General features: G+C 33.1%; 1 protein-coding gene across 1 annotated transcript in view; it reads right to left on the bottom strand.

Moving 5' to 3' along the window:
• The window catches only part of LOC129231146 (protein dopey-1-like), a 118,890-nt gene that overhangs the window by 22,768 nt on the left and 70,672 nt on the right, over positions 1 to 25,450 (bottom strand). The window contains exons 16-25 of the mRNA XM_054865394.1: positions 24,950 to 25,075; positions 24,176 to 24,307; positions 22,311 to 22,468; positions 22,165 to 22,231; positions 21,957 to 22,086; positions 18,656 to 18,762; positions 16,625 to 16,734; positions 14,940 to 15,151; positions 14,199 to 14,351; positions 12,308 to 12,444 (exon numbers count right to left, since the gene is read on the bottom strand). Coding sequence (XP_054721369.1) covers positions 12,308 to 12,444; positions 14,199 to 14,351; positions 14,940 to 15,151; positions 16,625 to 16,734; positions 18,656 to 18,762; positions 21,957 to 22,086; positions 22,165 to 22,231; positions 22,311 to 22,468; positions 24,176 to 24,307; positions 24,950 to 25,075 — 1,332 coding nt within the window. The remainder of the gene's footprint in view (positions 1 to 12,307; positions 12,445 to 14,198; positions 14,352 to 14,939; positions 15,152 to 16,624; positions 16,735 to 18,655; positions 18,763 to 21,956; positions 22,087 to 22,164; positions 22,232 to 22,310; positions 22,469 to 24,175; positions 24,308 to 24,949; positions 25,076 to 25,450) is intronic.

Below are 25,450 nucleotides of genomic sequence, written 5' to 3'. Positions count from 1 at the left end.
GTCACCTTCCATATATAATTTCATTCAAATCACACACAAGTCAGTCATGTTTTTCCCAAACAGTTGACTCACGTCAGGGGCGGATCCAGGATTTCTCTCAGGGGGGGGCAATTTCATTCTCATTTTGGCGCCCCCCTTCAATGAGATGCCGGCGCCCCCCCCCAAAAAAAAGTTCAGGAAGTGGGGAAAAAATTATATTTTGATTTGTTAAATATTGTCTTTTCATTTAAAAATTCAGCCATTTGACCGTTTTGTAAAAAAAGTATAAAATAAAAATACACTCGTGTATGAAACAAAATATAATATTGCTCTATGGCGGCGTTTCTAGCACGGGGGACACCGAGGATGGTAATTAGCTCCTCCTCCCCTTGTAAAAAACGGTACTCCGCGAGTGCTGACTGACGTAAAAATTTGAACAATTACGTGTGTATTTTTTGAATCGTAAACAAATATTTTATTATGCAGAAAATACTTTTAATTGAGGTGTATGTTTATTCGTTATTATAAACTACTACTACAAAAAATTATATTAAAATTTTTATTTAATGCGCTAATATACATCAAAAATAATGCATATTACTTTACATACAAACATTGCAAGCTTTTGCTTAAAACGTATATTTACAGACACATGTAATATGAAATTCAAGGAGTTGGTATTCTTAGAAATGAATACCAATAAGACTTATAAATTTTTATCCACAATTTTAACAACTCTTCAATCATTATCATCATTATTATCACTTAGTTCCGAAATTGATACTACAGGTTTTTTTTAACTAAAATAGGAAATAAGCAATTTTTCTTCGAATTTATTTAAATATCTTACAAAGACTGCATCAAGTATAGTTTTTTGTCTCGTTGTGTTAAGATTCAAATCATTGAACATCGTTAAATCAAATTTTCTATTTTAAAATTCAGAAATGGTAGATTTTTATCATTTGCAAACATAATGTTGAAAGCCCCCTGACAAATCATTAAATATCTTCCCAATTTTAAATTGAAGTAATTCAGAAGAGTCTGAAGAATGAATGAATAAATAAATTTTCATGCAAAAATTCTCGTATTGCGCTTATTAGAATTAGCAGTCCATTTTCAGCGTGGCAGCGACGAACACACATAATATGTGTGTTCGAGAAACATTGAAACAATAATGTTTCTGATATTGGTGATATTATCACCAATAACAAACATTATTGTTTTTCCCATCTTCAAAAATGCCCAACATGGCTTAAGAAGTTTTCACTTCAGAAATATCTATATAATAGCCAAAAGCGATCTCTTAACGCTCTGACATCATCAAGAATGAAACTCGCGCAATATCATGCAAGAGATTGTTGAAGGAAGCACGTAAAATTCAATACTTTCATTTACATTTTAGTAATATTTAATGGCAACAGAGACAGTTTGACAAGCAGAGAAGTGCTTTGCTTCCAAGGTTGAACAGGATCCAGAAACTTAATTGTTTTACTAACAATGTGTCATTTCGAGAGAATGAAGAAACGAAAAAAGTTGTAAACTATTACCGCTATGTACTGCAGTTGGGGTTAATGCTCACCTTCAATAAACTATAACTGGACTACTACCACTGTCTCTACAGCCAGTGTCCAATTGTGACTCAAAAAGGTTAAACAAACATATGCCGTACCGTACAAAATTGCTTATTTTTCATGGTTAGTTTGTGAACGAACTTCACCATTGGTAGAAAATTTGGGGAGAAAATGAGGAAACTGATCAAGGTGTTTCACCATTTAATTTTCTCAATTATTTATACAAGATAGTTATCTAATTTCAGGTATATTTTTATAATTTGATTGAATTGGGGGAAACTTGGGGGAAATTCCGGTACTTATATTTTCTGTAAATGTTATATTCGTTTTGAGTGTCATCCCTCAGAAGGGTGACACCCGGGTCAGAATCCACCCTCTTTCTCCCCTACTTGTAGTGACGCTACTGAGTTTTATATTCTGAATTGTCTTCTTTTTTTATTGCCGCTTTTTGCAAACCTCGTAATAACTTTATCTATATCAATTGTAATATTCCTGTGAATATGCATACGTGCAAGACCAACAAGACGATTTTCAGTCATTGTTGTCCTTAAATACGTCTTAAGGCGTCGCAGCGAGGAAAATGATCTTTCAGAGGATGCATTACTTACTGGAAGTGTTGCAAGGATTTGGACACATTTTCGTATGATGGGAAATGCATCACAGCTAGGCAATACGTTTAAAGCAGTTACGGGAAGCTCTGCTTTCTTTCCCATTTCTTCAACCCATTTTTCCTTCCATAATAAGAGTTCATCTTTCAGCAGAAACTCGGCACTTCCTCTTTCGACGTCAAGGAGAAGTCCGAAGCGATCGAGGAGGGATGCTACAATTTCATCATTTTCTTCCAGATTTATCTTAACAATATTTTCTGGTATGATAATAAACAGCTGAAACGCGTCTAATGTTTCAGCTGAGAATCTTTCTCGCAAATCTGCTAGAACGAAGTCTAGAACAGGTGCATATACTGAAACCCTAAAATATTCTTCTGCTGAATTTGTATCGTAATTTGCACGATAGATTTGCCGTCCTTTACGGGAAGGGATCCGTGGAATGCTTAGCTCAATCTCTAGCTCTTCGGCTAAGTTTTGTGCTCGTTGCCAGATTCTGCTAAAGCTAGAACTTAAATTCTCTCTTCGTCTGGCTAGAATGCTTATTGTATTTTTTACCAGCACAGAACTTTCATGAATATCAAGGGCTTTCTTTTGCAACAATTTACTCAAAGAGTGAGTTAAGGACAGTATATCGCTGAGGCACAATATAGCCACTATAAATTGGGCGTTACAAACTGCTGTCACTAATGAAGTAGCCTTGCCAGCTGTGCTTGGATCACGCCATCCTGATATTTTTTCTAAGGTCTCAACTACCTTCGGGAGGTCGACAGAGAACTGAAGCACAGCCTTGTGTCTCTCCACCCACCGAGTCTCACATAAGGATGTCAGGGCACATCCCAAGGTGCTCAAGAGAACAGTCTTCCTCTTTGGATGGGCCTTGAAAAAGGAAACTATTTCCTTTATAACTGCTACAGCATCTCGGATAGTGGGCACTTTTGAACTGCGTGAAATGGAATTATTCAGCTTGTGACTGTAGCAGGGTGTCTTGATGGCGTTTTTTGCTTCTTTCTGAACCTCCGCGACTGCACCGCGAACTTCAGAAAGCATGACCGCGCATCCATCTGTTCCTATTCCAACACAGAGTTCTAAAGGAAGCTGCAGTCTATTTTTCAGTTGAAATAACACAATTTGACCGATAGCCTTACCGGTCAAGGACAACTCTGTTAGTGTGGCGGTTTCGTCTGTAGTTTCTTCGTTAGTGATTAATTTCTCTATAGCCTTCCAATCATCTTCCTCAGATCCATAATCATTATGTTTAGTGGGATCTATTTCTGAAAATGCATCTACGAAGGTTATAAAATCCTCACGAATGCCACCATCATTAACGTATCTAATCGTAAGGCTTAGTTGTGACGAGTGTGACAGATCTGTTGTCTCGTCAAAAAGTAGTGCATAATACTGCGACGCTCGCACGTTAGACAAAATCTTCTCCAATATTTCCTTTCCGCAGCATGAAATGAGAGCATTTTGTGTGGTCTTACTAATGTATGTCGCATTAGCGGAAGCTGACTGTAAGTGCTTCTCCAGTTTTTGGTCCCCAGCAGATACTCTAAATTTCAAAAGCTCTCTAAAATTCCCTTCGTTAACTGCTACGTCGGAGGCACCACCAGATGTATCAGCGTTTAAAAGTATTGACCCGTCATCTCGGTGTCCACGGAATGCAAGATTTTGCCGCCCGAGAAAAATAACTGTTTCAACAATCGGACGAAGACGTTCCCTATTTGCTTCTACCTCTTTGAGATGCTGCTCATTCACAAGATTAACTATTTCCAAGTCTGGCCTATCAAATGTTTGCAGGAATGCAATCCCCTGTTCTACTGCTCGTTTGTGGTAGTGATGATTAGAATGCAACTCCAAATCTCCATTGTGTCCTGCAATGTCCTTAAAGTTTAGCAACGGTTTAGTCACAAGCTTTTGCAAAGGCACTGTTTTTTGACTTCCACCAACGCCACCGATTGCAAAAAAAGGGCAGTACTTACAAAACAAACCTTGCTGAGCATGTGAAAACACAAGCCAAGGATATTTAATAAGATATTTATGAGAAAAATATCTTTTCACTACCTTTCCTTTGACCGTGTGCAAGGAAACTGGAAATTTGTAATCATCCTTGGGCCTCCAGGGGTTTGACAGTAGCTGGTATTTGGAGTAATCATCTATATTTTTACCTAAAAAATTTCCAATATCGTAAGGAACATTTGACTTTTTACATGCAGTAGAGTCGGCAGAAGGCAGAACAGTCATTTCTTCAGTATTTAATATATCACCTCCAACGGACTTGGAAGCTGCTTGAACAACGCAATCTGAAACATCACGCCTGTGGAGAGGCTGGAAAAAGGATTCAATGCATCTAGCTTCAGAGATTTGCTTCTTTGTTGATAAAAATTGTCCACTACCCTGCAGAAAAAAAAATTATTTTAATGAAGGTCAAATTGATTCATGGAATGGATCACTTCTCCCGTTGATCAGATCCCATGCCTTAGTCATTCTCGGAGTTTTATTATTTTGTTTCTAGAAATACGTAGTTGATTTTTTCTTCTTTCTTTCTAGATCAAATTTTAAGTGACATGTGTTAAATTTATCGTATACTTGTATAGGGTCAATTCAAATAAGAAAACAAGCATCTCATGTAGATTAAGGCTGAAAAGTACTACAAACTGTTATATCTCGTTCCTTTTTTTTAAATAAATATTTGATATAAATTTTATTGAAATTACTTATAGGTTTTTTGTTACACACCGATAATTAAGTAGGCACATAAATTTTTAAAATTCTTCATTATTTTTGCTACAAAATTGACTTTGAAAACAGTAAGCTGTGAAACGTCATGTCACTTATAGTACTAAATTTTTTCACGTTCGCAGTTAAAGATTAAGTGTGTTTGAAATGTTCAAATTTCAACAAATAGTTCTCACTTTTTAAAACAAACAAAAGAAAACATGCGACTGAAGGGCTTTGTCGATTCAATCAAACCTAAGTTTTGCTCAGGTAGTACTATTTCGCTTAAAAGCTATTTTTTTCGGGAAAATTAAATCTGACATAAAACGCCTAGATGAAAAACGATATAAGAGCCAATGTTAAGAATTTGGAGAAAACTAATACAAATGAAGAAGAAAACTCTCATCTGATTTGGAACAAGAGATGATATTAGCAGGGTCAAGGCCACACATCTTTTTATCAGAGCCAGACTGAATGTTATTTTTCAGACGAAAAAAGAAACTTATGAAAAAAAAATCACACCAAAGAATCATAGTGAAATTTAACTTCCACTGTACTGTCTTGTATTATACATTGAATCAACTTACAGTTATACTGATTTCTTGACCAGGCGTAGTTTCTCCAGATTGATCACCATATTTGATTTCAGAAGCGTCAAACTCATTCAGTTTCGTTGAAGAGAACTGTAAGGACGGTAATAAAAATATTTGTAAAACAACACACACACATACACTAGGGTTTCCGCTATGGTGGCATTTTTTCGCAAAATGCGAAAACACTATCTCAATAGCGAAAATGAAGTAAGGCATTTTCGCTTTTTTACGAAAAAGTGAAACACATAGTCAGTTAGAAAGATATGTAAATAATCCAATATTTTCTATATAAGTCAAAACAGAAGTAAATGTTTAGTATGCTTTTCATTAATTAAAAACATAACTAGTTCAAATAGTAATCTGAGTTGAAGCGTGAGTTATGCGTACTAATTATAAAATAAGTTAATGCATAATCTATTTTCATAGATAAAACAATTGAAATGACGGACGATTTAAATTCAATTTATTTATACTATTTTATAATGTAATGTAAATCAACTTACTGTTTGACCTGTCGATTGTCCTGACATAGCCTCGGCCGATTGATCGTCATCTTCTATTTCAGAAGCAAAATTATCATTCAGTCTCATGGGAGTGGAAATTGAAGTAGAAAGAGACATCTGTAAAGCCAATATTATAATTATTTTAAAAACCTCAAAAAAAAAAAAAAAAGAAAGAAAGGAAGAAAGAAAGAAATCACATAGAGGGAAAAAAATAGAAATATTCAGCTGTGCAAAAATGAATATAGCGTTTAACATAGTTGAAGTTTAAACTACAATTACAGTTTTATATATAAGTCAAAACAGAAGTGTAAATGCTAAGTATGCTTTTCATTAATTAAAAACATAACTAGTTCAAATAATAATCTGAGTTGAAGAGTGAGCAATGCGTTGTACTAATTATAAAATAAGTTAATATATAATTTATTTTCATGGCTAAAACAATTGAAATGATGTACGATTGAATTTCAATTTATTTATTCTATTTTATACTGTAATATGAATCAACTTACTGTTCGACCTGTCGATTGTTCTGACATAGCGTCGGCCGATTGATCGTCATCTTCTATTTCAGAAGCAAAATTATCATTCAGTCTCGAGGGAGTGGAAATTGAAGTAGAAAGAGACACCTGTAAAGCCAATATAATTATTATTAAAATAAATAAATAAATAATCACATAGAGGGGGTTAAAAAGGAGTATCCGGCCCATAAATGAATATAACGTCTAACATAGTCGAAGTTTAAACTGCAATTACAATTTATGTATAAGTCAAAACAGAAGTAAATGCTAAAGTATGCTTTTCATTAATTGAAAACATAACTAGTCCAAATGGTAATCTGAATCTGAGTTGAAGCGTGAGTTATGCGTACTAATTATAAAATAAGTTAATGCATAATCTATTTTCATAGATAAAACAATTGAAATGACGGACGATTTAAATTCAATTTATTTATACTATTTTATAATGTAATGTAAATCAACTTACTGTTTGACCTGTCGATTGTCCTGACATAGCTTCGACCGATTGATCGTCATCTTCTATTTCAGAAACAAAATTTTCATTCAGTCTCATGGGAGTGGAAATTGAAGTAGAAAGAGACATCTGTAAAGCCAATATTATAATTATTTTAAAAACCTCAAAAAAAAAAAAAAAAAGAAAGAAAGGAAGAAAGAAAGAAATCACATAGAGGGAAAAAAATAGAAATATTCAGCTGTGCAAAAATGAATATAGCGTTTAACATAGTTGAAGTTTAAACTACAATTACAATTTTATATATAAGTCAAAACAGAAGTGTAAATGCTAAGTATGCTTTTCATTAATTAAAAACATAACTAGTCCAAATGGTGATCTGATTTAAAGCATGAGACACTATAAAATGTGGGAAATTTATAAATTGCAGTATTTGGAAATAATATTTTGGACATAAATATGTTTTGTTTTTTTATCCTTTCATTGAACAAGCATTTTTTTTCTTCAACAGCGAGTTGTCACAAAAATGCAATTTAAAGCAAAAGGTTCGGCTTAAGCACCAAATGAGAGAAGTGTACAATGCTATTTCAGAAACAATCAATTTGTATTAATTATAGAATAAGTCAATAGTCAATGCACAATTAATTTTCATAGCTAAAACAATTGAAATGATGGACGCTTTAATTTCAATTTACTGATACTATTTTATAATGTAATATGAATCAAATTAAACTTACAGTTTGACTTGTCGACGGTCCTGACATTCCCTCGGAAGATTGATCCACATTTCTGCCATCCAGTTTCTTGGAGTCCGATGCGGAAGCTGAAAAAAACTTCTGCAAAGCTTTTGATTGTTTTTCATCTTCTTTTAATTGTCGTAATTTCCTTTTACGATTAAATGCGCCTGATGTTTTTTTACTGGTAGACATCAATCAAATTTTAAATGCACAAAACTAATTTTGACAGGAAACTTATCCAAGCCCAGTAAACACGAGTGATTCGGACAAAGACCAGGATTGCCAGTTCCTAAAAATATGTCCCCCTTGACTCACGACGGAAAAATCAAACTATCAGTGGGAAATAACCCTATTAAAATATTCTTCACATCTGGCCGCAACCTGTTACAATTCTGGCAGCTCATCTCTACCTTTTAAAAGTGTTAAAAGGTTTCTAATTCTTTGGTATACTTCAAAGGATGTGTGGTCTTTGTCACTCTAATAAGAGGCTCTTACCTCTTTCCCTCATGGGAGAAGCTTACAATGAGCAAATACTGCTAAAGGTAGCTATGTCCAGTTTTAAAATCCATATGACCCTGTTTACTTTGCGTTCCTTCCTATTGTCCCTCACTTCAAAGGATAGACTACACTGTCACTAACACAGGACTGTTATCGCTTCTCAGAAATTCCCACGTTAAGCTTTTCCAGATGTTTTCATTATTTTACTGGAAGCATTTCAACTGTGAGAAAAAGTGCTTTTTCTGAGCAGCGCAAAAGTCCTGGTAACCGGAGTTTGACCATAAAAAATTGTTGCAAAATCTGGAGCCAATTAACACTTACATTATATACATAACGTTAAATGACATTTTAAGTTATTTTTTCTTGAAAATAAGGCGTCGCAATCGCAGTACGAAAATAAAACAATTGAACATATAATTACATTCCCTCTGAAATTAAAGGGAAAACTTTGCGGATATTGCGCCCCTTAGAGTGCCTCGGATGCGCCCCTCTTCACACAGGTTGAAAACCAGTGAAGGAGAAAATTATTTTTCCTAAATATTTCCACTTTTTTTTGTACCAAATTTCAAAGCATTCCTTATGAATATAGAGGGAAAACTTATAAATTGCAGATATTGCGCCCAATTGAAGGTTGGGGATGCGCCCCTACTACATACAGGTTGAGAACCGGCGAAGGAGACAAATAATTCCCCCCCTTTCCCCCTTTTTTTTTGTAAAAAATTGCAAACCATTCCCATTGAATTTAGGGGCAAACTCATAAGTTGCGGTTATTGCACCCATGTTGCGCCGCTTCATACAGGTTGGGAACCGGCGACGGAGAGAAACAAAACATTTTTCCAAATATTTTCTCATTCGTTTTGTAAAAAGTTTCAAAACATTTCCTTTGAATTTAGAGGAAAAACTTTGCAGATATTGCGCCTCTTTGAAGTCCTCGAATGCGCCCCACCACATCCATGTTGAGAACCGGTGAAGGAGACAATTAATTTTTCCAGCATCTTTTTTTTTTTTTTTTGCTGCAAATTTCAAAACATTCCCTCTGAATTTAGAAGGAAAACTTTTAAGTTGTGAACATTGCGCCTCTTCGAAGGCCGCGGATGCGTCCCACTTCATACAGGTTGAGAATCGGTGAAGGAGACAAATAATTTTTTCAAATTTTCTTTTTTTTTTGTAACAAATTTCGAAACATTCCCCCTGAATGCAGAGGAAGAACTTATAAATTGCAGATATTGCGCCCATTTGAAGGTTGGGGATGCGCCCCTACAACATACAGGTTGAGAATCGGTGAAGGAGACAAATAATTTTTTCAAATTTTCTTTCTTTTTTTTTTTTGTAACAAATTTCGAAACATTCCCTCTGAATGTAGAGGGAGAACTTATAAATTGTGGACATTGCGCTCCTTAGAAGACCGTGGATGTGCCCCACTATATGCATGTTGAGAACCGTTAAAGGAGACATATTTTTTCCAAATATTTTTTTTATTTATTTTTTGCTTCAAATTTGAAAACATTTCTCCTGAGTTCATAAAGAAAACCTATAGGTTGCAAATATTGCGCCCCTTAGAAGGCCTTGGATGCGCCCCTCTCCACACAGGTTGAAAACCAGTGAAGGAGAAAATTCTTTTTTCTAAATATTTCCATTTTTTTTTGTTCCAAATTTCAAAGCATTCCCTCTGAATTTAGAGGGGAAACTTATAAATTGCAGATATTGCGCCCCTTAGAATGTCGGGGATGAGCCTCCCCCCCCCCCCTCCATACAGGTTGAGAACCAGTGAAGGAGAAAATTGGTTTTCCTTTCTATTTTCTCTTTTATTTTATTTTTTGTAACAAATTTTAAAGCATTTCTTCTTAATTTAGAGGGAAAAAACTTATAAATTGCAGATGTTGCGCCCCTTTGAAGGTTTGGGATGCGCCCCCACTACATATAGGTTGAGAACCGGTGAAGGAGACAAATAATCCCCCCCTCCTTTTTTTTAAACAAATTACAAACTATTCCCACTGAATTTAGGGGGTAAACTCATTTGTTGCGGTTATTGCACCCAATAGAAGGCCGTGGATGAGCGCCGCTTCATACAGGTTGGGAACCGGCGACAGAGACAAAACATTTTTCAAAACATTCCCTATGTATTTTGAGGGAAACTTTGCAGATATTGCGCCCCTTTGAAGTCCGCGAAGGCGCCCCACTACGTGCATGTTGAGAACCGGTGAAGGAGACAAATATCCCCCCCCCCTTTTTTTGCAGCTAATTTGAAAACATTCCCTCTGAATTTATAGGGAAAACTTATAGGTTGCAAAAATTGCGCCCCTAAGAAGGCTGCGGATACGCCCCACTACAAACTGTTTGAGAACCGGTGAAGGAGACAATTTTTTTTTTTTTTTTTTTTGTATCAAGATTCAAAACATTCCCTCTGAATTCAGAGAGAAAACTTATAAATAGCGGAAATTGCGCCCCTTAGAAGGCCGTGTATTCGCCCCACTGCATGCATGATGAGAACCGGTGTTAGTAGCGTAAAATCGAAAATAGAAAAACGATGTTAAACTAATCGAAAGCCAGGAGTTAGCAACCATTGATGTGATTGATGATTGAGGGCGCGTGTAATATTTTATTGCATACTTGGAGAGCAGAGCAGGTTAAAGCAAGCCAGAGCTTTTGTTTTGGTGGCGGTGGGGGGGGGGAGTCCTCAGAAACTTGCCTTTTTGGTGACTGTGCGTAACCTCTTTTTTTTTTTTTTTTAGGCAGCGGCTCCCGGCGCCCGTCCCCACGGGCGCCCCTTCATTTGTCCAGGGGGGGCAATTGCCCCGTTGCCCCCCCCTTGGATCCGCCCCTGACTCACGTAATCACTGATTGAGATTTACAGTACCATGTGTCACAGCAAAACATTTAATATTATTCATTAAGTTTTCTTCAAATTGTGTAAACTAAAAAATTGATTTACTTCAGGAAAAGCAAACTGGAAACCTTTTTTACAAGTAGAACATAATAATACTTTTCCAATGCAAATTATATCACTCAAAACCAGTCATTTTCACTGGATAGTTCTACTTGATGTTAACCAATCAGTATTTTACGTTTCTTTTTAAGAACTAAAATGAGTTCTGTATGAAGATAGGATCCTTTTTCATTTATTTGCTACATTGTAATGAAAATAATTGTTTTCAGCAACATCTAGTATGTCAACTTGATCATCACATACCTGTGCAGCTGCTTCCAAAGCTAGGAAAGCACCACAATGTGTTTTAGTGTTACGACCTTCTATTTCACAGGGTCTCGGGGAAGGCCAGTACGAGTGGGAAAGGTAGGTTCTGGCTTGAAGCGCTTGATTAGTGATTTGAGCCTAGCTTAGAAATTAAGTTGTGCGCTTAGTATTTAACAAAGATGTAATTTGTAGGTACTCATTTTGCTCAGAATTTGAATTTCTACAAGTAATATGTCGATATGTATGGCTGTTGCAAGAGTTATTTTTGAGATAGTTATATTAATGAAAAAACAGGTGTTTTTTGACACTAGTTCGGACGTGACGACTAAAGCTCACTTAGTAAAAGGGGGAAAACTTAGTGTGATTCCAGACCCATGTGCCCCCCCCCCCCCCCATAGATTAAAGCCATCTCCAGCTTTCCACCAATTACTTCCGTAATCAACTCCCCAACCACTGGGCTATAATGCATATCAATGAAAATGAAGAAACTAGTTTAAGAACTCCCCACTTTTGACCAAAATCTGGCAACTCCATTCGCTCCTTTGGAACAGTGAAGAGTCCTTTTTAATTCTGTTCTAAGCTTGTGTGTTCCTAGTCAATGTAAGAAATTTAGTACTATCTCTTAAACTCATATGAGATTCTTAAAATGACAATTCAACTACAGCTGAGAAACCATGGTCTTTCTCTTTTCTTGCCACATTCATAGTCCAGTTTTAAAATCTATATGCTTTTCCTTTGTTCTTTTTGTCTATATGCTCTCTTAAGATCTTGCTGAGATTAAATTGAATGAAATTGTCTATAAACTATAGGATCCCTAGTATCACTGCAGATGCCAATTATTAATTTTAATTACAAAATTTCATGCATTTTACTTCACATAACTCTTACCATGAAGAAACCAAGGCATATATTTTCAAGACAAAGAAGAAAAATCAACATACCATCTCTGTTATGATGACAGGCCAAAGAGAAGTAACATGGTTAGGTGACATCCGAACTAGTAAGACTCTAAAGCACAGAAAAATTTGAGCTTGCACAATTGGAACATGTGACATTTTTAAGCTTTCTGTTAATCGTTCTAAAAAAGGAAAAATAGTAAAATTTACGGTATATATTATACATAATATACATTATACATAAGGCTTCAAGTTATAAAGAAAACAATTATGAAGCAAAATTCATGGGTTGTGGAATTATTTAGAACCACAAAAGAGAACATCACCATAGATCATAATTGTATACTTATCACATTGAATTTTATAATATTTCAACTTTTTGAAAATGGAATATTCATAAACATGAAAGTGTGCCACAGAACAGAATCAGGTAACAAGGATGCAAAAATATTGGTAATGATTTATTCTTTGATAGGGCTATTAAAAATTATTATAATTTATATGCTACAGCTTGGGATGAAATTAATTTAAAATTAAAGACTAAATAAAAAATATACATTTAGTGGAAAATATAAAAATTACCCTGTCTGAGTTTAAGAATGCAGATAGCAGGGCATTCCCCCCCCCCCCCCCGAATTGCCGCCACTGTTGAATGCACTTTAAATTTAAAGTAGAGCAATTATAATTGAAAAATACAAAGTAACTTTATCATAAAATTAATTCATCAAAAATCAGGTAACTTAAAATAAAAATAATATCGAAGAATGAATTTTCTTGCAACCAGTTTTTAAAACATAAAATACCTTGAAATAAAATTATATTATCAAAACTTGAGCACCGAATGCTTTTTTCCTCTCCTGTAAATTTATTAAACATGAAATGAACAGGTTCTGATACTAAACACCTCATTTCTAAGTTGCTATTAAGCATATTAATGTGCTAATTACGGCAATGACAAATGATAAAAATTAGTAGATTTTAAAACTAAAAGGTCTTCCAATTGGGAAGGGCAGATGTTGGCAGCCATGTTTTTTGGTAACATCAGTCTAACCTGCTACTTATTATTCAGACACTCGTGCCAAATCACCATGACAAGTTACACGATTGAGCAACGCTTCTAAATGATATAACTTTAATATTAAAATAAGTGTTCGTTTGTGCAAGCGTTGCATGCTTTTTACCCATTTTACAACAGATCTGGTAGTCTTTCACAGCTGTATATGGGATGAAGCTAAACGACATGACGTTGACCAGGTGACAATGAATCCACAAAAGTTATTGTTTGGTGTGGATTTTGGGCCAGGTGGCATCATTGGTTGGTACTTTTATGAGAAAGAAGTTGTTGAGGCCATCACCGCCAACATTGAGCGCAGAGGAATGATGAGAACCAATACTGTATGGCCGATACGGGCATAGAGAACATATGGTTCCATCAGGATGGTGCTACATGATACACAGCTGTCACCAAGATGCACATTCTGAATGAACAATTTGAGGGAATGGATATCTCTTGCAGAGGTGACATGAACTGGCCACAAAGTTACGCAATCACATGATAATTGTTACGCAATATGCGTAATCAAGCAATTTGACTTAGCAATATTTTTTGTATGGTTACCTACAGTCATGTGTCGATACAAATATGCAGTAATCTATCGAAGCCCTTTAAGTCAACATAACTGAAGTCATCGCTCAAATTCAGCTGTTTCTATGATGCGGAATAATTGAAAATTGAGCCATTTAGATCTGTGCCACCATGAGATGCTGCAGTAGATAATTACACAATGTTATATGCTATACAAAATGGCCTGCAATTCCTTTTAAATAAAAAAAGAATTTTGCTAATATCCCACACACAGCTTGTTTTATTCCACTTCAACATCTACCCAGTCTTATTGAAAGACCCTATAGTACACTTAAAAAATAGTAAATATACCTTGAATATCTGGCATATACTTCTGATACTGATCAATTTCACTACAAAATAGCACAAAAGCAAGTCTTTTTAATAAATTGGATCGTTGCTCATACTCTTGTTCCTTACTACTAAATAAGTTGAGTGAACCAGACTGTGCTACTGCAACTCTAGCTGAAATGATTAAATAAAATATATTTATCAAGATAAAATCCTTTTAAACAAATTAAACTGGAAACTTAGCACTTTTGTTAGATTTCTAGAAAAAGTTTAATGACTCTAAAATTGGGAATGAAACCTAACTGTAACAAACATAAAAGTAAAACAAATACTACTTGGAAATAAAACAAATAATGAAAATGCATATGGTTATCTGATGAAAGGGCTACACACTTTGTTTTAAAGCATCTTTATTAAATTTGTAGCATATTCCTTTAATTTAAATTTTGAACTTGTTCAAATATAAAAGTTTTATTTATAGCATTTTTAAGAAAATTAAACTTATAAACTTTGTTTGGCAAAATTTGTTCTTTTGTAAATGGTAATAGTAAGGTCTAAGGAGAACCTTTCCTGTACAGAAAAATCACACTGTTTTCGGCTGTTGTGCAAAAAGTCTCACCAACAAAATCTAGAGTAATTATTCAGTATTTATTAGAACACTTTTCAAATAGACATATATCATGCATATTAATAATAATGCTAACCACAATTATACTGATTTGCATGTTTGAAAAATTAAACTATTGATATAGTTTAGCTTACACATAAAGTCTCTAAAAGTTGTTTTGTCATGAGTCATGAGATGATCAATAATTGATCTCCAATATGTAAGGCATGTAAAGTTCATTTGAAAAAACGAGGAATCTAAAAGTAACTCAAAAGCTTCTTTTCGCCAGGCTTTTCTAGTATGTTGATAACCAGAAATATTAGCAAGTAGCTGACAGCAAGCACGAAAACTGGGCGCATTATGTGTACTGAAACAAAAGAAAAAATAAATAAGAATTGAAGAAACAATTTACTAATTTTAAATGATTAGCAAAAAATGTGACTTTGCATATACAAAAAACATAACTTTTTGAAAACAGATAAACTATGTGTTTTTAAATTTTTTATATACAAAATCCCTCTTTCAGAAAAGACAATTGAGGCAGTGAGAAGCAAAGGGATACAAGTGGAAATTTTCAAGTTTTGAGAAAAACGCATTTAAAGATGCAGTCCTAGGTAGGCTTTCATTGAAAAATTTTCCTAATCATGCTGTATAGCAGCATTTACTAAGGCTACAAGTACTATCTCTTGCCTCAAAACAGAGGAGAGGTTTCCCATATGGTTTGTACAGGTGATCTTCAAATTTTGGCACTTACATCCCTTTACTTTTCACTGCCTCAATCAGTTTTCTAAAAATGCATATTAATATTTTAGCATAAGAAGAATGTGAGGTCCCTTTTTAAAATGTCCAGTGATATTTTGACAAATGAGTTCAGTATTACAAATGTTTCTTATAAATATATGAGTTTATACAAGTTTTAGCCTCTCAAAATATTGAACCAAGGCTTAAAATTAGCCTTAAAAAAGTAGTCCTGTTAATTTTCTGATTAGATTTAAAAGCCAACAGTGAGTCTTCATGTATATTGATGTCTAGACACTCAACAAAATGCAGAGCATGGTACTCAACACATCTTTAATACTAGTCAAATAAAAGCTTTAATTTTACTTTTGTTTTTTATAATGCATGCAGGGCATATACGTTATAATGTGCTAGTTTAATCTTAAAACTTATTTTGGAACAACTTTTGTTGTCTTCTTAGAAACCACATATGAAAATAACTGCAATACTTTCAAAATTTCGTCTTCAAAATGTTCTAAAAAATATCAGCAACTTTTGGCAGACAACTGATTTGGCTAGTATACATGTTGCCTAGGATGATGCAATTAGACGATGCAATTAAGGTTTCAAAACCTGATAATATTTATTCAAAAAATTTAGTTGTGGATGCTATCTAAAATATTTTAAAGGTGTCTTTTACTTGGGGACAGACCAGTAGACTGGCAAATATAACGCCACTCATTAGCCTTTTTGCTGCTAATGCTACAAGTTTTCACAGATGGCAATTGATTTTCGTTTTTTGGAAAAGCTCTATGGCGTGAACAGTAAAAAAAATAATAAGTTCAAATAAGTATCCTGACCAATTCAATTAAACTTCTTTCTCTCCAACAATTTAAAACACAAATAGCCAGTTTTGGATATGTTTTTGCTTTGAAATATCATGTGAAGGGGCAAAAACTGTAAATTAAATTTCATACTTTTTATAATACAAAATAGCTAAAAACAAAAGCAGCAAACAAATGACACAAAAATTTCAATTTGAATTATTACAGTATTTTCAAAGCTTGAAAGTAAATCAAAACAGATTCAATTCTGTAAAAAAAAATACATATAATATTATTACCTATGATTTTTCAAGTAAGGGGTGGCATAATGCATTATATTGCTTAGCAATGGAATTACTTTTTCTTTCTCTTCCCCAACATAAACAAAATCCAACACAGGTGCGAGAAACTAGAAGGGGAGAAAAAATCAGTAATTAAATACAGTGAAGCACCGTTTATACATTTTTGAAGAGACTGCATGAAAAAAACATTTAAATAAAAGAACATATAACAGGTACTCCTTAATATGTATTGGACTATGCAGTGAACAATATTTTAAAAATATAAATGACAAAAATGTGCACAAGAGATATATAAACGGTGCTTCACTGTATTCGACAAAATGTAAAAGTGGTTCCATTTAATGTTACTAGTTAGCAATATCTAATGTCCCTAAGACATATTTGGCTGCACTTCAGTCATTAAAGAATATTTGAAAAGCACAAAAGACTCATTTGAATCCATTGTTATGAATATTGTTTTTAAATATGCCAGGAGCTAAAGTTTAGGATGGGAAGACAAGATTCCTGCCAAAGTACCTTAAATTTTCTACTTGAAATTAGTGCGTGGGGAGACATCCCCACACAGAAAATATAGAAAATCTTCACTGAAAATGAACAATAGTAAGAATTTGTTTAAGTTTAGGTAATGTTAAGTAAAAAATGCAGCACATCAAACACAAACTTTTGCAATGTGGGAATACACAAAAAGCTGTAATAGTCAAAAGAGAAGGGAAAAAAAAGCAGCTTTTCTTCCTTACTAAAAATTCTGATCCTCTCCAAACACAAAGCTAGAAAGGGAGTTTACCCTGTACTTAAAAAAATAGATTTTAGCCCTTGTATAATCAAAATTCATTTTTAATAATAAAAAGAAAATGAGTAATACTTTTAAAACAAAAAAACAAGTTCATTCATTCTAGTATTATAATTCACATAAAACTGCTTTCCTAAGTTGAAAAAAAAAGAACTGAATATCATAGAGGTGAAGAAATCACTTATAACCTGTTAAAAAAAATGCTATAGGTGAAATGTTTCCAGAAATGTTAAGCAATGTTAAAGTATTATAATAAATCATGGGTGAATCGTAAGGTAGGTGGTTTCGGTCTGACTCTCAGAGACAGACCAAAGTCCTCAACTAGCTGTCTTAAACTGATGGGTGTCACTGACAATCCATCATGCAGAGGATGCCAAATGGCAGAAGAAAGCTTAATTTATGTACTGTGTAACTGTGAGTATTATTCTACACAAAGATTTGAACATTTAGAATGACATTGTGTGGATCCCCGGGAACTGCCTAAACTTTGGTAAGACAAGTGCTGGAAATGTTTCTGCTATCAGGTTATCTAGGGGTCCTAACGGGGGTAGTACAATAGACCAGTGGTCGCTGTGATTGCGTTCTTTTTGAGCACACCCTTTTCACTTCATTCATAATAGTAAAAGTATACCAAATCCATGATTTAAGTCTTAAAAGTATTTCGTAGTTTGCTGGATCTAAGGTTCAATCCAGGTTTGAGTTAGAAGCTTGCAAAAAAAAACATTCTAGTGATTTTCTTTTGTTTTTGTGGAAAAGACAATATTTTTGTGACCTATTCTTTCATTTATTTATTTATTTTTCTATGAAAAAGTATTTTGGAGGTTTGAATGAGGAATGATGCTTTCCAAAATGTATTTTTTAACAGATTTATAAATAGGAGGGCATTTTCAAAACTTTTGTTTTCAGGCAATTTTATCGAACCTAAAAGCTATCAAAGAGTTTTTTGTTTTCACAGCAAAAAAATATGAAAGAGCTGATTTTAAGACACCAAATTTGTGATGAAATACTGAATTCTTCGTAAAGTGGACACAATTTTCATCTGGATTGAATCCTGGAAAAAAGTGAATTAAAATATTTTTTTAGAATACATTAAATATATTAGTTATGAAAAGGTTATCTCAAAAAAAAAAAAAAAAAATCCATGACTAAGTTTACAGCATTTAATGAGGTTTATAGAATAAACTAAAGAATAGAAAGCTTTCTATTAAATTGTTTGACTTTAAAAAAAGTAAACATACTTCAGCTAAACAGCACAAAGCTTGAACACTATATTGAGCATTATTATTCTGAGGTTTTGAAACTGTCCCAGAAGAATCTGAAGACTCCGTTAGTGTTGAATTTTCAACTGAAATGTAAAAACAGAATAAGAAAAGTCAATTAAATTATTTTTATACATGAAGTAACCTATGAATATTAAATGCTTTGTGTCCCATATAGAACAGAAATAAATCATACAAGACAGCTTTTACAAATATTTTAAAATAAAGTATGCGCACATATATAGAGGGTGTTTCCGTTAAACGTTTCAGAACTTTTAAGAGTAGTAGAGTGCACCGATGACTTGAAATCATACAGCAATGCAGGGTCCAAAATGCTTTCATGAAGCTTTAATAAACACAGAAGCACCACAAGGAAAAGAGACTGAGTGAACAATCTTTTTAATTATACATGCAAAAAAGCAAAAGGTACATGGGTCTAAGAAAGTGTTCAAAATTTTTTTTTTTTTTTTTTTTTTGGCTGGCTAAAATGCACAACTCGCATCATTGACGCATGGAACCCCGAACAGTCTGGAATACTCCCGGCATGTCTCAAATTTTTTGGGTCTGCAAAACGTTTCCCACCCTTTATTGCTATGTGATTTCAAGTTGCTAGGATGCATCCTACCCCTTAGGAGTTCTGAATCCTTTAGCTCAAACGCCCTTTACACATATATATATATATATATATATACACACACACAGTCGACTCCTGCTACAACCCGATACGACTAACGCAAAATGGCTATAACGCGAGTTTTCAGGAGCAACAAATTTTAGAGCTGAAGCGAATTTCTCGCTCTCAACACAAAATATTTGGAAAGGAATTGTGATGCTAAGTTTTGGTTTTGTTATTTACTACTAAACATTGACTTCGTGAATGTACTTTCATCCTTTCAACATCACTGACTGCGCAAGTTCCCACACACCGCACTACAAACATAGCTTTATTAGTGTGTATACATCACCACTCCTCATTTTTCATTTATTTATTCTAAATATGAAAGGTGATGAGATATTGTGGCACCTAGGCACGCTGTTTCATCGAAAGTTTGAAGACGGAAACAAAAAGCGAAAGTTTGCGACAATTTAAGAAAAGGTAAAGATTCCTTTTACACTTGAACAATTAGGAAGTGGGTTGAAGGTATTTAGGTATGAGTGAATCTTTCATACCTATAATTAAAAGTCAAGAGAAGGCAATCCTATATGGATTGCCAGACCTTAGTTTTCATATGAAACTCGCAGAGTAGGTTTTCAACAAAATGCAAACAATATGAAATTGGAATCTGCTCTTGGGTTGTAGATTATAGAGACCCTGCAAGAGGGGTGTTACCATAGATGTAAGTGTTACAAAAGTAAATGCAAAGCTACTGTATTTAAAAATATTTTTGAATGACGATCAGATTGCACAGCATAAATCATCATCTTCAATTTTTAAGTTATAAATGTAGCTTATTTATCTACTGTATAGTACTGTATAGTTACAGTGCAGTGTATTATTATTACTACATAGGGTAGAATAGGGCACGTTTATGCAGATTTTTTTTCAAAGATTTTTCTCATTTTTATGTCATAACTTTAGACATTGCGGTTTTATAAAACAGTTAATGGAGTCAAAATTGGTATATTCAGTTGTTGCTCAGTTCATGTTTTTAACAGTCAAAAAAATTATTTTTGAGCCCAAGTCGCTTGCATAAACGTGCCTCGGTCACGGAGCACGTTTATGCATATTTATTTGGACACTTAACGTGGTTCTGTTAGTGTTTTGAACATAATGTCTCACCATCGTTAAAATAAGGCATATTTATTACAGACTAAACAGTTTATAAAGTTAAAGCTGTAGGGGCATGAAGGCAGCACTATATGATTGTACGCTATAAAAGATATGAATGTATAACTTAATCAAAAATTAAATGGTAATTTTCAAAACTAAATAGCCGGAAAATATTAAAAAGGGTTGAAACAGTTTGGAGTGAAAAAAAGTGTCACGGGCACATTTAAGTAAGACACAGTTTGTTTATTTGGCAAAACATTTTTAATTGCAAAAAAAAAAAATCTGCAGCACTCGCAAAAGGGCTGGGTTCCGGTAGCATGGTTGCTTGGAGTGTTGGGCGTTGAACAATACAGTTGGAGAATCATTTTTACGTTAAAGCAACTGTAAATGTAATTCAATGTTTTGGCGAATTGTTTTGAATTCCAAAGAAACTTTAATAGGTTTTTTTTAAGGTGTGTACGCAGTTATTTAAAGAAAAATTAACATTTCACATCAGGGGGGTGGGGGTTGATTTTATTTATTCAACGGACTTCCTTTAAATTCTTAGCACGGGCATTGCTGTGCAGGTATTGCTAGTAAAAAAATATATAATACATATTCTTTCCTTGTACCCCACAGCCAGGAGGCTCTACAGCACCTTCAGCCCTGAAACTTGGCACAAAATTTAATGTACTACGGGGGTCCGAACCTTAAAGTTGGAACTTGAAATTTCAAATTAAGTTTTTTTTAATTAATTTTTCAAGTTAAAATTTCACAAATTTCTCTTAGTTGGGTGATAAAAAATCCCCCCTAACATTATGTGTACTTGGAAAGGGTTTTTTTCTGAACAAGAAGGTGTTTGTTCCATTTCTGTCACTAATTAGAACAGGAGAGATAAGCAATCCAAATTTAGCCAATTTTTTAGGCTAAACTCAATTCACATTACATTACATCCGGTAAAATGACCAGAAACTTCTATCAGCGAATAGTGTTCGGATAGTACCGTACTGTCCTATGTATTCACCGTGGCGGCGTATAATCTGCAAGGTCTTAAAATCAGCCTGAAGAAGAAAAAAATCTTTGTATAACCTGCAGATAATGCAATGTAAAAAAAATGAAGTTTTGATTTAACATACAATTTTAGCAACTAAACTAAACACGTGAAGTAATAACTTTTAAGGTATAATCAAAATTAATCTAAAAAAATAATAGAGTTTAATCTAAGTAATAACACTAGTTTTCATGTTTTCTGCCATACCTTAAGTACTTTTTGATTTCAATTGATTGAGAGTATCCTTCCTTTTTAAATACCTGAAACTGTGATGAATGTTAATTTTCAAAATTGCAAAGTATGACAGTTTGAAAAGAACTATTCATTATCAAATTTCAAAATATTCAAATTTAAAAAAATAACTAAAGCAGTGACTCTCTGTTTGCTTTACTCACCAACCTTCCAGGAAGATTAAAATTTATAGTCATGTGGCTGTGCTAGTTACCAATGAAATTTTTTTAAAAAATACTAATAATAACCTTCAGCAGAAGCAGGGACTTCAGATTGCGGTCCAGGTTTGACAGCAAGGTTACGCCATAACCAAGTAGTTTGCTCCAAACTGTCACACGCTACAGAGCTGCAAGCTTCTATCAGTTTATGAGCTATATCCTATAAGAAAAATTGTTAAAACCATAACACTCAACAGTTCATGGAAACAATATATATGTTTCAGAATTATCCAAGTACCTGTAGGTCTTTCTGTGATTTCTTGTCTTCTAATAATGGTGCTCTTTGTACAAATTCATGAAGAATGCTAAAAGCAAAAATGCAATAATTTTCCATAAAAAATAATTTTTGACTAAGCTTTTGTGTGAAAATTACTATGAAAATACCTTAATAAATGGAATTGAACAAGGGGGAATGCTAATTGCAACCCATCTCTCCATAGGCCGAGTAATGACTGCCACGTTTCAATAAGTTGGGAACCTGATGTTTGTTGAACATATGCAAGAAAAAATTGTAAGGTATTGACTTCAATAGATATTTTATTCTGAAATTAAAAAGGAAAATAAGAAAAACATGTGGTGGGTAAGCTTTTATGTATGCAAGTTAACTTGCAAAGTTTATACTAAAAGTCAAAAGTGTTATTAAAAGAAGTATGTAAGACTTTGACAGAACTTAACAAAGATAAACTATGGCATAACACAGATTATGAAAGAGCACAAAGAAGTTCAGAAATTGATTCATAGCATGAGAAATTTATAATCTAAATTATTCATAAATTTAATATACATTAAACATTATAAACATAACATTAAATATTGAACAAAAAAATGTAGGCATTTGTTTTGCTATTAGAAGAAACCTTTTTCATTAATCGCAAGAAAAAAGAAAAAAAAAAAGGAGCTTATGGATTAAAATACATCCAGAAAAAGAGCAGTCAACATTTTAAATATATTAAGATTAAGAGCAATTGAAAAATGAAGGTAAAACAACAAAAGGCCAACATTTATGCTTCAAAAGACATTCTCAAATTCAGACTTGTTAACTTTACGAAACGAAAAAGCAGAAGAAACAAAACGAAAATGTAGGAGAAATATGTATTGGAATATGAATATGTACCTTCAAACCAGATGAGTGATGGTACAAACCTGAAACTTTTTATGTTCTTAGATACCAAATTACAGAAAAATTAGTCCATAACATTAAACATTTATATTTTTAAGTTAATAAGTTTATAAAGGAAATTTTAAAATTAAAAATAAATTACTGATTTAAGCCATTTTTATTTTTTAAGTTTTATCACTATGACTACATTGCTTGAAATATATTTCTTCATTCAAGCAATACAATCAAGAGGGAAAATTTAAGTGTAATAATATTTATTCAATGATAAATAGCATTTATATATGATCATGAGAGAATTACTAAAAGTAAAATTTTATATTATGAAATAAGTCTTTAAAAAAAAAGAAAAAAAGAAAAAAGACAGCAGCATTAATGCTTTTTTAGGGTTGCTGGAGTAGCTGCATTTTTCCAAAACATATTGAACAAATTTTTGAGTAAAAAAACATCTGATTCCTTAACAGCTAGCCATAGGTTCTTTTAAATCTGAGATGAATGCAAAAATTAAGAAGACTCTTGACTGTCATGAAATTTGACGACTTTTCAGTTTCATGAAAAGCAAAAGAAATTTCTCTGGTGACAGGAGGCCACAGATTGTACCCTAAACCAGGAGCTTGTCCAAAACAAGAGAGTTGGCATGTCTTGTGTGATAATGAAAGAAAATATTGTAAGGCAGTGAGCAAGAATATCATTAATAGTTGTTGAAAACAGTATTTTAAAAAAAAACTGAAACTAGTTTTATAACAAGAATAGAAATAAAATTTCTAAGGCAATCTGCCATTATCTCTACAACGAAAACTAGGACGAGGCTGATGTAATTTAAGTTATTAACATTAAGAAAACAAGCAAAATAAGAAGAAATAAATGGTGTAAACAATTGTAAAATTGGTTTTGAAAATATTTACAAAAATCAAGGTCTTGTTGAAATTTAATATCATTATATTTTTACTAGTCTCAAAACGGTACATGTAGCATAAGTATTTGCTTACACAACAATAAACACTGAATTTTCTGTATTTTGAACAAATATTTTGCTTAAAATAAATTTAAATATGTTACATATTTATTAAAATAAACAGCATGATTGTTTAGTATGTACTGTGATTCGTGAAAAAAGTTACTTTATGCTTACTTTTTGTGACATTTGAGGAGGTTGCTTTAAAACTTGTCTAACAGTTTGAACAATGGATTCTAAAGGCAGAACTTTTATTGCTGCAACTAGTTCTACAAGAAGAAGTTGATCTGGTGACCATGTAGGAATAACCTAAAAGACACACTGGTAAATGAATACCAAATAAATTTGGCACAAAAAGCTATAACCGAAAATGCTTGGACCCTTAAAAAGGTGAGTAATATAAGTATAATTCAAAGAATTCTATTTTTCACAAAATTCAGTTTCAAAACTTACTGGTCTTCTGCTTATGTGCTTATTTTGAGATAGTTTTTATTACCTGGGGAATTGCATGGCAGAAGATAAAATACATACTACTTACTAAAAATATCTTCCTTCTTTTTTTTAAGAAGAAAGCAAGCTTGATTTGCTTAATACATGGACATAAATATTGCTTTATTTGAAATAAAATATTTTAAATCCAATTTGAGGGACAAACCCCAGTTTAACACTTTCATTTAACTACTATACTTTCAACATTATTTACTAAGAATCACTTAAATTAGCAGAGAACAATAAGTTATAAAAATAACTGTTTGAATAATAAATAAAACAAAAGAGATAGATTTAGCCTTTTCACTAAACAAAAAGAATCCTGTATTAATCATCATACACTATAACACTGGAATTCATAATATATATATATATATATATATATATATATATATATATATATATATATATATATATATATATATATATATATATATATATATATATATAAAATATACATACTTTTTTGGAATTTTTATCGTTTTCCACTCTACTTTCATGCCATGCAACTGCAACAGCAGCCATAAAATTTGGTCCATGGTTTAGAGAAATGGGACTAAGAAAGCTTAGTATGTGTTGCTTCACAATCTAAAAAAAGCATGGGCATTAGAAGAAAATTGAAGAAATTAATTTATTTAATCATTCTTCTTGAACAAAGTAGCACTCATACCAACTGTTTAAAGCTAATTAGCAAGCATTTAACAGATAGCATTAACTGCTAGTGATGACTACTTTAAATATAATCTATACATATAATAAAATAAGATGTTTGTGCATGTGTGTGTGTTGTGCTTCCTGGGAAAACGGTAAGGCCCGAAAGAGGAAATTTGGTATACAGAAGCAATTTTTTCCGAAGGTGTGCATCTTGGGCTTTGGTATTATAATTTTAAAAAATGCTATTTAATGTTTTATGTGATTTTTAGCAGTTTTTAGTGCTTTTTACCCCACAAACCCCGAACCAAC

Source organism: Uloborus diversus, chromosome 10 (genome assembly GCF_026930045.1).
Source record: "Uloborus diversus isolate 005 chromosome 10, Udiv.v.3.1, whole genome shotgun sequence".
Classification (NCBI taxonomy): Eukaryota; Metazoa; Arthropoda; class Arachnida; order Araneae; family Uloboridae; genus Uloborus; species Uloborus diversus.
Note: the sequence above shows the minus strand (reverse complement) of the source record. Positions and strands in the feature narration are given on the sequence as shown.